The sequence below is a fragment of the Elephas maximus genome, chromosome 2 (genome assembly GCF_024166365.1).
Source record: "Elephas maximus indicus isolate mEleMax1 chromosome 2, mEleMax1 primary haplotype, whole genome shotgun sequence".
Lineage (NCBI taxonomy): Eukaryota > Metazoa > Chordata > Mammalia > Proboscidea > Elephantidae > Elephas > Elephas maximus.
This window is the reverse complement of record NC_064820.1, coordinates 124,854,472-124,869,411: the sequence shown is the minus strand read 5'-3', so window position 1 is coordinate 124,869,411 and position 14,940 is coordinate 124,854,472. Positions and strand designations below refer to the sequence as shown.

Sequence of the window (14,940 nt, the reverse complement as noted above, 5' to 3'; positions counted from 1 at the left end):
AAGTATAAATATATGACTCTAAGAAGAGTTTGTAAGTATACCGATTCTCTAAGGATGTTAAATGGGAAGGAAATGGCTTAATTTTAAACTGACACTAAAAATGTATTAGGGCTTAGTTAAATTGGAAAACTTTATTGTTAGGATGCTCTTGCCCAGTCAAAATAAAAATTAGAGCAGAACTTATTTATTCCTGGGAATGATAAGAAATTTCAGTTGGTCTCTGGAATGGAATGCAATTAGGTAAAAAGTATAGCCGAAAGGCATCCTGGTCTGGAAGAATGATTTGAGAAAAGCAAGGTGATACCTGTGTAGACGGGGAAAGAATCTAAACAAAGGACTTCTGAAAATCATGTAGAAATAGATAAGATTTAGTGTCGAGACTTGAATACCAAACCGTTTTCTACTTTTATTTACATAGTAATGCTATTATTTATCAAATGCCTCTTACGTACCTAAAAGCCCACTGCTTTGGAGTAGATTCCGATTCACAGTGACTCTATGGGACAGAGTAGAACTGCCCCATAGGGTTTGAAGGAGTGGCTGGTGGCTTTGAACTGCCTACCTTTTGGTTAGCTGCTATAGCTCTTAGCCACTGTGCCACCAGGACTCCAGTATGTACCTAGCGTTGTATTGTGTACCGGAAATGAGGCTAGTACAGTGTTTATGAGCACTGGCTGCCTGAATAGAAATTCTTACTTCATCATTTATTAGCTGTTTGATTGTGGGCAAGTGACTAACTGCTCTGCACCTCAGTTTTCTCTTTTATAAAAATGGAGATGAAAGGTTAATATGAGAATTAAATAGTGAATGTACGTAAAAGTGTTTAGGACAATACTTGGCTGTGTATTAGGGTAGAGCTTAGGGCTATGTGTTAGCCACTGTTATTAACTTAAATAATTTTAAGGGTTTTAATTGGAAATAGAGAATTATTTTTTCCAAATAATAATAATTTTATTTTAGAACACCTTCTTTATTATGTAACTTTTCTGTGAACTTAAGCAATTATACTTTAAATGCTTAGCCATACCTTTATTACAAGTTTTATACTATCAAACATTATGTGATTGTATCTTCTATAGTCTCCATGGTAAATAATATTTTTATAATGAATTAATATTGGGAAAAACTTCTAACATCTCATAACTAAATAGTATAATTTTCTATTTCTTTAGACCATCATTGAATGTCTGAAATACATTTGTACTGGAGATTTCCCACCTGGAACCAAAGGAAATACATTTGTTCATGATCCAAAGGTAATGGAGCTGGTAAAACTTTGTATTTGTACTATGAAATTTTTTTAATTATAGAAACTGTAATAGCTCATTTTAGAAAACCTGGCAATGGAAAAGTATAGAGAGATATAAAAAGTCATCCTCTATAGTCTTAGCACCCTGTGATAACCATTTTTGGCATTTTCAAGTATTTTTCCTCCTTTACATACTGTTTTACATAGCTGAGGTGCCCGTTATCTAATTTTGTTTTGTTTTTCCTGCTGAACATTATCATAAATCCTATGTCATTAAAAACACTACAATAAATAGTTCACCTGGATGTTTGGTACACGGTTGCTTCTTTTAATCTATATTTTTTTGTATGTCTGAAATCTTTCCTACCTAAAATGTTTAATTTTTTTTTTTTTTTGGCTTTGTGTCAGGAATGCAAGGTTAACATTTTATTGTCAGTTTAATTCCCTATACTAAGAATATTTTTATCACGCAGAAAAATCACTTGACAAAATCCATTACCATAAAATGTTTAATTTTTTATATTTTTTTCCAACTCCCCGTTTCCCCCTCCCCCAGGTCCCTGGTAGTCACTAATCTTTTGTCTTGCAGGACTTACCTCTTCTAGTTATCTTATATAAGTGGGGTTATACAATATTCGTTCTTTTGTGTCTGACGTATTTCACTGAATGTCATGTTTTCAGGGTTCTTCATGGGGTGGCGTATAAACATTTTTAATAGTTGCATAATTTTCTTACATTTAGATTTTTTTTAGTTTTTTATTAAAATGTACCATGATGTAAATCTTTGTGTATGAATTATTGTTTGATTTGCGTATATAGTCTATTAGTCTGTAAAGGACATAGATTTTCTTACGATGTTTTGGCCCATAGCTTTTTCTTGTTTCATTTCATTTCATACACACATATACATATGTACACATATGTATATCCTCATGTATATAGCAAGTTATGTGCCTTTCTCAACTACCCCTCTTAGTCCCTATGTTAGATTTTGTTGTCTATTCTTCCAAGCTTCCAAATGTTTTTCTTTGTGGACAAAAATGTGACTCTGTGTGTGTATAAATATATGCACACACATATATTTTAATACATCAGTACAGTTTTATTATACCATTTTATTGTACCATTCAAGCTGGATTCAGAAGAAGACATGGAACCAAGGATATCATTGCTGATGTCAGATGGATCCTAGCTGAAAGCAGAGAATACCAGAAGGATGTTTACCTGTGTTTTATTGACTATGCAAAGGCATTCAGCTGTGTGGATCATAACAAATTATGGATAACATTGTGGAAAATGGAAAGTCCAGAACAGTTAATTCTGCTTATGAAGAACTTGTACATAGATCAAGAGGCAGTCATTTGGACAGAACAAGGGGATACTGTGTGGTTTAAAGTCAGGAAAGGTGTGCGTCAGGGTCGTATCCTTTCACCATACTTATTCAGTCCGTATGCTGAGCAGATAATCCGAGAAACTGGACAATATAGAAGAAGAACACGGCATCAGGATTGGAGGAAGACTCATTAACAACCTGCGTTATACAGATGACACAAGCTTGCTTGCTGAAAGTGAAGAGGACTTGAAGCACTTACTGATGAAGATCAAAGACTACAGCCACCGGTACGGATTATACCTCGACTAAAGAAAACAAAGATCCTCACAACTGGACCAATAAGCAATATCATGATAAAGGGAGGAAAGATTGAAGTTGTTAAGAATTTGTTTTCACTTGGATCCACAACACCCATCAAACGACGCATTGCATTGGGCAAATCTACTGCAAAAGACCTCTTTGAAGTATTAAAAAGCAAAGATGTTACCTTGAAGACTAAGGCGTGCCTGGCCCAAGCCATGGTGTTTTCAGTTGCCTCGTACACATGGGAAAGCTGGGCAGTGAATAAGGAAGATCAAGGAAGAATCTATGCCTTTGAATTACGGTGTTGGTGAAGAATATTGAATATACTGTGGACTGCCAGAAGAACAAACAAATCCATCTTGGAAGAAGTACAGCCAGAATGCTCCTTAGAAGCAAGGATGACGAGACTATGTCTCGCATACTTTGGACATGTTATCAGGAGGGATCAATTCTTAGAGAAGAACATCATGCTTGGTAAAGTAGAGGGTCAGCAAAAAAGAGGAAGACCCTCGATGAGATGGATTGACACAGCGGTGGCCAACAGTGGGCTAAGCATAGCAACAATTGTGAGGATGGCTCAGGACAGGGCACTGTTTGGTTCTGTTGTCCATAGGGTCGCCGTGAGTCAGAACTGACTTGACGACACCTAACAACAACAGCAACGTTGTAGAAATATTATTTAGTTTCATACTGTGGGTCCATTAGTATATATATACACATTTATTGTTTTTAACTACTAAATAGTATTCTATTATTTAATTGACCTCCTGTTCGTGGATATTTAAGTTGCTTCAAATTGTAGGTGACTAATTATGAAAGTATTTATGAATATTCCTCTTAGGAATAATTCTATGTGGTACATTTACTCAGCCCTCTCTACAGTGACTCCTTTTCACTTTTCTCTCCTTAAACCTGTAATCTGCATGCCTCAATTAATGACCTTGGCTCATACTTCATTGAGAAAATAGGAGGAATCAGATGAAAATTTCTTCATTTCCCAGTCATAAAATCTGCCCAACTACCCTGCATCTGTACCCATACTGTTTTTTCACCTGCATTAAGGGTGAATTGTTCATTTTCTCCTCAGCCTACTCCGTTCATATTTTCTTTTTTTCTCCACTAAAACTGCTCTTGTAAGGTCACCAGTAACTTCTATGTTGCTGGATAGAGTGGCCAGTTTGCCATCCTCAGTGAGTTGATTTCTCAGCAGATTTGATACAGTTAATTATTCCCTTCTTTAAAAAACTTTGCTCTCTTGGCTTCTGTGACACCATAATCTCCTGGTTTCCTCTTTTTTCGCCAGCCACTCCTTAGTCTTCTTAGCTGGTTCTTTTCCAGATTTCTAAATGTCAGCATGCCCCAAGACTCAGTCTGCCACCCACTACCCTTCTTTACCTCCTCTCTCTTGGGTAATCTCATTTTAGACTCATGACTTTTAGTGCTGGTTATATACTGATAACTCCCAAATTTATATGTTTAGTCCTCACTTCTTTTCCTAAACTCTAGCTATGTATGTCCAGCAACGTATTTGGATATGTAATGAGCATCTCAAATTTAACATGTTCAAAATAGAACTCTTATTCACCCCCATCACTCCCATATTCTCAAACCTGCTACTTCCTCAGTACTGTCCAGTTTAGTAATTGATACTATAATCCACACATTTGCTAAAGCCAAAACCTATTTGTAATCTTTGATTCATTTCTTCATCTCACCCTGTTTCCAATTCATAAACAATTTCTGGCTACCCTTCTAAAATATGTCCAGAATTTGGCAACTCATTCCATCGCCGCTTCTCCTTTCCTGGACCACACCATCACCATCACCATCTTTGAACAGTTTCAGTAGTTGCCTAACGTGTTTTCTTCATTTTTGAAGTCCTCTGTTTTTCGCACAACAACCAGAGATATCTCTTAAATATTCATTCATTCATTCAGGAGGGAGTGAATCATTCAAAATCAAGGGAAAGAACATTCCAGACAGTGTTAGTAGTAAGTGCAAAGTCCTCAAGGTGGAAACATGCCTGGTGTATTTAAGGAATCAGAAGGAGGATCAAAGTGGCGAGGGGAAAAATGGTAGAAAATGAAGTCAGTGAGGTAGAAGGAACTAGATCCTGTAGGACTTTGGGTTTAGTTCTTGTTTGAATAGGAATCTATTGGAAGATTTTGAGCAGGGGAAGAGCTTGACCTGGTTTGTGTTTTAAAGCAATCAGTCTGGCTGCTGAGAGAAGACTCTGTGTAGATGAGCAAGGGTAGGAGTGGAAGCTAGGGATATGTGATAATCAAGTGAGAAATGTTGGTTTGATGAACGTGGTAGTGGTTGAAGCGGTGAAAAATACTTAAGATTCAGGATGTATTTTAAAGTTAGAACTAATGTTTGGCTGTAGGAAAGGAAATAGAGTAGGAGAAAAATAGAAGTATCAAGCATGACTCCTGGACAAAATAGTGGTGTCATTTATTGTAACGGGGAATTCTGGAAGAGGAGATTTGGGTGGATCTGGTTTGAACTTGGAAATTCCACCTAACCAAAGATTTCCAGAGGAAAGTACAAGTCTGTTTGGGGGAGAAATCAGGGCTAGAGGAAAGAAAAAAAAGGAATCATTGACATACAGTTAGTTATAGCTAGTTTTCTTAAAGCCTGATGAGATCACATACGAAGTGAGTATAGATAGAGAAGAGATCCAAGGCCTGAACCTAGAGCACATTAGCCTTTAGAAATCTGGAGGAGGAGGAGGAGCCAGCAAAAGATGCTAAAAGAACAATTAGTAAAGAAGAAATGTGGGAGAGTGGCGTCTTGGAAAACTAGTGAATAAAAAGAATAAAGTGTTATATCAGTTGTATCAAAAATGTTGACAGTTCAGTTAGAAAAGGGTTTTGGTGTGTGGAAGTCATTGGTGATCTTGGTGAAATAAGTTTCGTCAGAAAGCAGGAGGTAAGGATGTGAAATGCACAGAATTTCTTTTATGAATTTTACTATAAGTGGAAACAGAAATAGGGCAGTAGCTGAAGAGGTTTGCAGGATCAAGGAGAGTTTTATTGGTTATTGTTCTTGTTTTGCTGTAGTTTTTAAAGTGGGAGATAATTGAATATATTTATAGGCCGATAGGAGTCATCCTGGAAAGGGAAAAATTGATGTGGTAGAGAGGGGATAATCACAGAAGCAAATCCTTTAGGCTCTGAATTCCCTTATCAGACTTCCGTGTTATATGGTGCCTTTCCTTAGCTTTTATTATGGTATGAATCCCCATGCTATGCCTTCCCCCAGTGTGGACATCCTCATCCTAAGCTGGGTCACTCCCACTCACAGATGCTGTTTTCATTCTGCTTGAACTCTGACACCCTTGGACTCTTGACATCCTGTGCCAACCTTTCTTCCCGTGTGGACACCCTCCTCAGCCTACTTGAGTTTAGTCATCCCACTTGGACTGAGCTGTCCTGTGCCCCCCACCTCCAGCTAGCTTGACCAAGTACCTTTTCCTGCCCCCATCTAATGGTATTAAGACTAGATTGCTTGGAAAGGAAAGGGCTTGTTTTGTTTTATTTTTTAAAACCTTTATTGAGCTATAACTCACATACCATACAATTCACCCATTTAAAGTGTACAATTCAATGGTTTTTTAACATACTCACAGATTTGAAACATTTTCAGTACCTCAGAAAGAAACTGTACCCTTTAGCTATCACTTCCTCTTCCCCTACTTCTTTTCCCCTTGCCCCAAGCCCTAAGCAACCACAAATCTACTTTCTGCTTATATAAGTTTCCCTATTCTGGACATCTCATATTAATGGAATCATATAATGTGTGGGGAAGGCATCCTTCAGATCTCAGTTTAAACATTCACTTCCTTCAGAAAACCTTACCTTATCTCTCCAGACAGGTTAGATGCCCCTGCTTTGTGCTCTCAAAGTACGCTGTACTTCTCTTATGGTATTTAACACACCTTTCTCTACTCTTTGGCTATAAGTCAGAATCGACTTGATGGCACTGGGTTTGGTTTTTTTTTTTCTCTACTCTTTTAACGTGTCTTCCATGTTCCAAAGGAAAAAGAGTATCTTATCATTTTTGAGCCAAAACGACGTATAAAAGTTACAATGTGCTTAGATAAATATTTGTTGAATAAGTTGATAAATTAATGTCAAAGTTGAATTTATGCCAAAAACTCATTAAAAAGTCAACGAAGGATATTTTATAATAACAGGCAGAATCCAAAATTTCTGGCTTTGGTTACAACAGAGTAATGAGCATTACACTTAAGTTCCCAAAATGAAAAAACTATAGAACTGGAGAAGATATTTGAAGCATCTGTTTTCAGGTATTGAACAAGAGATAATGCAGGACTGTGATCCATGAGAAAGGGAAACGTATGAAGTGACTGCACATTTATTCTAGTTTTCTACTTCTACCTGGAGGCATTTTATAAACTTCAGCACATGGAATTAGAACTCAACAGAGAATAGTGATCTAACTAGGCAAATGAAACAAAGCAGTTTAGGTTTGCTGAGGTGACTGGAAATTGTGGGACAGGGTACTCAAAGGGAAGAGCTGTGTAGAGACAGAGCACCAGAAATCTGCTTAAGGATCCCTTGAGTCTTTGGCCAAATACTAAGATACACATGGATGAGGAGAGATTTAATGGGGACCAGCAGAGAGAAGCTACTGTTACTGGTGGGAGGGGGGTTTGAGAGGAAGGGTAGGACTGTGAGCTAAATGGAGATTCTAGACAGCACACAATGCTGGGAAACATTTGAGTCCTGATATGCAAGAGTAGGGAGACCTTGTGGAATTCCCCAGCATTCAATTGAGACGCTGGGAAGACCACCCTAGCAAAACCTAAAATTCAAGCTTTGACAGAATCAAGATGAACTGTCAATAAATTAACTGCCAGCAAGAAAAAGGCAACATTTTTTAAAGGAAGTCAACATAATTCAAACTCTTAATGTAGCATCCACAATGTCCAGCATAGAAATAAATTAACTGGATATACAAAGAAGCAAGAAAGTGTTATAACTGGGAGAAAAAAGTGAATTCGATCCAGAGGTGACACAGATTTTAGAATCAAGCAAGAATTTTAAAAGGGCTGTGACAAGTTAAAGGATTTAAAGGAAAAGATGGACATAATGTATGGGAAGATTTCTAAACATGGAAATAAAAACTATAAAAAAGACCCAAGAAGGTCAGCACATCCCAACCAGCATAAATATTTTGCATATTCAAATTGCTGAAAACTAAAGAGAAAATCGTAAAAGAAAATGGAGGAAATTAACAAACCAATAGTGAAATTAAGAATGCTTACAGTAGCATCTAAAAGAATAGAATACCCAGGAATGAATTTAACAAAGGTGATGAAAGGCTTGTACATTGAAAACTACAAAATATTGTTGAAAGAAATTAAAGGAGATCTAAATGGAAAGACATCCTCTGTTCATGGAACTAGAAGAGTAAATTTTGTTAATATGTCAGTACTATCCAAAGTGATGTACAGAGTCAATGAAATATCAAAAATTCTAACAGAAATAGAAAAACCAATTCTCAAATTTATACAACATTGCAGTGGACTCCAAATAGTTAAAACAATCTTGAAAAAGAAGATCACTGTAGGATAACTTACACCTCCTGATTTTAATCTTAACTTCAAAACTGCAGTAGTTAAAGCATTTTGGTACTGGCAGGAGAATAGACACACAGACCAATGGAATAGAATTGAGAGTCCAGAAATAAACCTGTTCGTTGATGGTTGGTTTTCAACCAGGGTGCTAAGTACATTAAATGGGGGAAGAATAGTCTCTTCAACAAATGGTGCTAGAACAGCTAGATTTCCATATGCAAAAGAATGAAAATTGGAACCCTACCTCACACCATATACAAAAACTAACTCAATATGGATCAACAACCTTAATATAAGAGCTAAAACCATAAAACTCTTAGAAGAAAACATAGGAGTAAATCTTCATAATTTTGGATTTGGCGGTGGATTCTTAAATATGACACCAAAAACATGAGGAACCAAAGAAAGATGAATTTGACTTCATCAATTAAAAACTTTTTTGCATCAAAAGACACTATCCAAGAAAGTGAAAAGATAAGGAGTTTTGTTGTGAGGTTTTTAAGTGCAAACCAATTTCTTTAATAGGTATAAAACCCCATTGCCGTCGAGTTGATTCGGTCTTAAAGCTGTGCTGTAGAATACAATATAGAATAATGTAGAATATATTATAGAATAATATAGAATAGAACTGCCCCATATGGTTTCCAAGGACTGCCTGGTGGATTTGAACTGCTGACCTTTTGGTCAGCAAAAAGGCTTAACCACTACGCCACTGGGGTTTCCTTAATAGGTATAGAGCTATTCAAGTTTTCTACTTTTTAATTGAGCTTTGGTAGCTTATGTCTTTAAAGGAAAAGAACCCTGGTGATGCAGTGGTTAAAGTGATTTACTGCTAACTGAGAGGTCGGCAGTTCCAAACCAGCGGCTTTGTGGGAGAAAGATGTGGCAGTCAGCTTCCATAGAGATTTACAGCCTTGGAGACCCTGTGGGGTCACTATGAGTCGGAATTGACTCAACGGCGGTGGGTGAATTTTTAAAGGAATTTGTCCATTTCATCTGAGTTGTATTTATTGGCATGAAGTTGTTTACATTATTCTCATATTACCTTTTTTAGGATCTGTAGTAATGTCCTCTTTTTCCTTCTTAAATTGGTAATTTGTGTCTTTCTTGATCACTTTGCCACCAGGGCTTCTTACCTCTTTGCTTCCAAACCCAAAACCTAACCCACTGCCGTTGAGTCGCTTCTGACTCATAGCGACCCTATAGTACAGAGTAGAACTACCCCACAGAGTTTCCAAGGAGCGCATGGCGGATTTGAGCTGCCGACCTCTTGATTAGCAGCCATTGCGCTTAAGCACTATGCCACCAGGGTTTCCTCTCTTTGTTTAGAGGTTTATTAATTTTAAGTGATCTTTTCAAAGAACCAGTTTTTGGTTTCACTGATTTTCTCTATTTTTCTGTTTGCTGTTTAGTTGATTTTTACGTGTATCTTTAATATTTCCTTCTGCTTAACTCTTTTTCAAGTTTCTTAAGATAGAAACTGATCATTAGTCTTAGACCTATTTTTTCCTAGTGTAAACATTTGATTCTATAAATTTCTATCCATTACCTTGGATAATATTATAATTTAGTAAATCAAACTATTATTTTCCTCCCATGTTTTGAATAATGTATTATTTAGCTTCAGTTCCACAAATTTTTATATACTGTGCTTTCATTTTAATTCATTTAAAGTATTTTCTAATTCCTCTTGTGATTTCTTCTTTGATCCATGGGTTTAGAAGTGTATAGCTCAATTTTCAAATATTTGGTGATTCTCCAGATATTTTTCCGTTACCAATTCCTAGCTTAATTCTCTATATAGCTTCAATCCTTTTAAACTTATTGACACTTGTTTACATCTAGAATATGGTCTCTCTTGGTGAATTTTTCATGGGTGCTTGAAAGTAATGTGTATTCTGTTGTTTGCTAGAATGTTCTATGAATGTCAATTAGATTAATTGGTTAATAGTGTTGTTCAAGTCATCCATATCCTTACTGATTTTTTGTCTACTATTACTTCTTTGCTGAGAGGGGGGGTGCTGTGGAATCTCTTACTGTAAATTTGTCTGTTTTATCCTTTCTTCTCCTTAAGTTTTTGCCTTATGTATTTTGAAGCTCTACATTTAAAATTGTTGTGTCTTCTCTATGAATTGACTTCTTTGTCATTATGAAATGTCACTCTTTACCCCAGCAATAATCCTGGTTCTGAAGGTTACTATCTAATATTAACAAAGCTACTCTAACTTTTGTTGTTGTTGTTTTTGGTATAGGATAATTTTTCTACCTTTTTTTAAAATTTTATACAGCAAAAGTTTATACAGCAAATTAGTTTCACATTAAACAATTAATACATAAATTGTTTTATGACATTGGTTGCCAACCCCACGATCTGTCAAGGTTCCCTATTTCCATTCATCCAGTTTTCCTGTCCCTTATTGCCCTTTCATCCTTACTCTTGGGCTGGTGTGCCCATTTAGTCTTGTATACACGAACTACAAAGCATGTTCCTCAAGTGTGTTACTGTTTGCCCTATAGACCGGTCTAATCTTTGGCTGAAGGGTGAACATCATGAGTGACTTCAGTACTGTGTTAAAAGGGCATCCAGGGGCCATACTCTTGGGGCTTCTCCAGTCTGTCAGACCAGCAAGTCTAGTCTTTGTGTGTGTGTGTGTGTGTGTGTGTGTGTGAATTTTGTTCTACATTTCTCTCCCATTCTGTTCAGGACCTTCTATTGTGACCCCTGTCAGAGCAGTTTGTGGGGGTAGCTGGGTGCCATCTAGTTCTTCTGATCTCAGGCTGGTGGAGGTTGTGGTAGTTGTGGTCAGTTAGTCCTTTGGACTGATCTTTCCTTCGTGTTTTTGGTTTTCATTCTCCTTTGCTCTAGCCAGGATGGGACCAGTTGATGTATCTTAGATGACTGCTCTCAGTCTTTTAAGACCTCGGACACTACTCACCACAGTCAGACATAGAACATTTTCTTTGTAAACTGTGTTATGCCAGTTGAGCTAGATGTCCCTCAAGACTGTGGTCCCTAGCGCTCAGACCAGTAACTTGGTCCCTCAGGGAGTTTGGATATGTCTGTGAAGCTTCTGTGACTTTGTCTTGGTCAAGTTGGGCTCACTTCCCCAGTATTGTATACTGTCTCATCCTGCATCAAAGTTACCACTTATCTACTATCTATCTGGCTAGTGTTTTTCCTTCCCTACCCCTCCCCTCCCTTATAACCATCAAAGATTGTTTCTCTGTGTGTAAACCTTTGCATGAGTTTTTATAATAGTGGTCTCATACAATATTTGTCTTTTTGTGATTGACTTATTTCACTCAGCGTAATGCCCTCCAGATTCATCCGCGGTATGAGATGCTTTGCAGATTCGTCATTGTTCTTATTGTTGTGTAGTATTCCATTGTGTGTACCATAGTTTGTTTATTCTTTGATCTGTTGATGGACACTTAAGTTGTTCCTATCTTTTTGCTATTTGAATAATGCTGCAGTGAACATGGGTATGTGTGATCTTTAAGGTTATGTATCAGCTTGGCTGGGCCATGATTCTCAGTGGTTTGACAGTTATGATGTAGTTTGACAGCCATATGATGATGTGATTACTCCCAAGATGAGATTTGATATAATGTGATCACCTCCATGATGGAATCTGCTGTGAGTAGCCAGTCAGTTGAAAGGAGTTTCCTTGGGGATGTGGCCTGCATCCAGTGTAAGTGGGTTCTCTGGCAAGGCTCATGGGCTTTTGCTCACTCTGGATCCTGAAGTTAGCTCCTGTTCATCTGACCTCCAGTTCTTGGGACTTGAGCTAGTGGTTTACCTTCCGCCTTGCCTGCCGATCTTGGGATTTGTCGGTCTTTGCAGCCTGTGAGCAAGAGCCCTTCTGTCTGACGGGCCAATCTTGGGTTTGCCAGCCCCTGCGGCAATGTGAATCAGGAGAAGCCTTCAGCCTGGTCCACAAATTTGGGACGTTCCAGCCTCTACAAGCACAGGAGCCATTTCCTTGATATAAATATCTATATAGATATTCACAGATATCGGTCGGCAGTTTGAACCTGCCAGGCGCTCCTTGGAAACTCTGTGGGGCAGTTCTGTTCTGTCCTATAGGGTCGCTATGAGTCGGAATCAACTTGATGGCACTGGGTGGTTTTTTATATAGATATTTATACACTTTATATAGTTATTTATATACTTTACTGATTTTACTTCTGTAGAGAACCCAGCCTAAGACATTTGGTACCAAGAGTGGTTCTAAAGAAACAAAGTGGTAAGGATGAGTTTTCTAAATTGGTCTCAAGTCTGGTTAGTCTTAAAGAGGGCACTGCTAATCCATGACGTTAGGTGGCAATACAAATATGCAAAATAACACCACCAATAGATCAAGTATTGGTGAAAGGTGAGGCTCTAGCTGAACCCGAGTGTGATTCCTTTCTATAATTTTGTCATAATGAGAAGGATAAGGAAACTGGTTGGTTGGTTGGTCCTATTTTTGCTAGACGAATTGGTGAAAGAACGAGGTCAGGGCTTTAGAGTCAAAGCTCAAGCGTCACATAAGATGACCTCAAAGTTTCCACTCGTGCCTTGAAAGAAAGACTTGTTTTCCTGTAGTAACAGAGCTGATATTGCCGAAAACCAAACCCAGAGTTTTATTGTAAAAAAAAAAAAAAAAAAATTTTTTTTTTTTTTTTTTTTTTATCGTAAGAGTGGCTGAATTACAATGCCGGCTCAATTCCTGGCCTCGAGTGGTGTCTAAAGTTAAAGTGAGGGCATTGATTGGGAAGAAATGGGATCCTGAAACTTGGGAAGGGAACCTCATACCACCAAGAAACAAGAGCCAGAATAATAGCATGTCCTTTGGACCCAGTGTCCCTGTGCTGAGAAGCTCCTTGACTGGGGAAAATTGATGACAAGCACCTTCTCCCAGAGCCGACAGAGAGAGAAAGCCTTCACCTGGAGCTGGCACCATGAATTCGGGCTTCTAGCCTCCTAGGTTGTGAGAGAATAAATTCTTCTTTTTTAAAGCCATCAATTTGTGGTATTTCTTTTATAATGTTACTGGATAACTAAGACAGTATGCATACATCTGGTCGTGTGACAGCTCTTATTTCTCTAGGATATATTCCTAGGAGTGGGATTGCTGGATCCTGTTGTATTTTTATTTCTAGCTTTTGAAGGAAGCACCATATAGTTTTCCAAAATGGTGTACTGTTTTGCGTTCCCACTAGCAGTGCACAAGAGTTCTAATCCCCCCATAACCTCTCCAACATATGTTATTTTCTGGGTTTTTTTCTTTTTCCTGTATTTGTGCCAGTAATGTCAGGGTAAGATGGTATCTAATTGTAGGGTTTTTTTTTTTTTTTTTGCATTTCTGTAATAGTGATCCCAAGCATTTCCTCACGTGTCTGCTGTTGTAGGTGTTGGTAGGTGCCATTGAGTCGGTTCTGACTTATAGCAACCCTTTGTACAATGGAATAAAACACTGCCAGGTCCTGCACCATCCTCATAATTGTTCTTATGCTTGGGCCCATTGTTGCAGCCATTGTGTCAGTCCATCTCATTGAGAGTCTTCCTCTTTTTCCCTGACGCTCTACTTTACCAAGCATGATGTCCTTTCTCCAGGAACTGATCCCTCCTGATAACATGTCCAAAGTATGTGAGACGTAGTCTCGCCATCCTTGCTTCTAAGGAGCATTTTGGCTGTACTTCTTCCGAGATAGATTTGTTCGTTCTCCTGGCCGTCCATGGCATATTCAATATTCTTTGCCAACACCACAATTCAAAGGTGTCAATTCTTCAGTCTTCCTTATTTATTGTCTAGCTTTTGCGTGCATATGAGGTGATTGAAAACACCATGGCTTGCGTCAGCCACACCTTAGTCTTCAAGGTGACATCTTTGTTTTTTAACACTTTAAAGAGGTCTTTTGCAGCAGATTTGCCCAATGCAACGTGTCATGAGATTTTTTTTATTGCTGTTGCCATGGGCATTGATTGTGGATCCAAGTAAAATGAAATCCTTGACAACTTCAATCTTTTCTCCGTTTGTCATGATATGCTTATTGGTCCAGTTGTGAGGGTTTTTGTTTTCTATATGTTGAGGTGTAATCCACACTGCTGGTTGTAGTCCTTGATCTTCATCAGTAAGTGTTTCAAGTCTCTTCACTTCCAGTATGCAGGGCAGTGTCATCTGCATAACAAAGGCTGTTAATGAGTCTTCCCCCAATCCTGATGCCCCATTCTTGTTCCTGTAGTCCAGCTTCTCGGATTATTTGCTCAGCATACAGATCGACTAAGTATGGTGAAAGAATACAACCCTGACATACACCTTTCCTGACTTTAAACCACACAGTATCCCCTTGTTCTGTTTGAACAACTGCCTCTTGATCTATATACAGGTTCCTCATGAGCACAGTTAAGCGTCCTGGAATTCCCATTCTTGGCAATGTTATCCATAATTTGTTACAGTCCACACA

The 14,940-nt window shown here is 38.0% G+C and overlaps 1 protein-coding gene across 1 annotated transcript in view; it reads left to right on the top strand.

Annotated features, from left to right (window-relative positions):
* The window catches only part of RAD50 (RAD50 double strand break repair protein), a 90,408-nt gene that overhangs the window by 958 nt on the left and 74,510 nt on the right, over window positions 1-14,940 (top strand). The window contains exon 2 of the mRNA XM_049872603.1: window positions 1,173-1,256. Within this exon, the coding sequence (XP_049728560.1) occupies window positions 1,173-1,256 (84 nt within the window). The remainder of the gene's footprint in view (window positions 1-1,172; window positions 1,257-14,940) is intronic.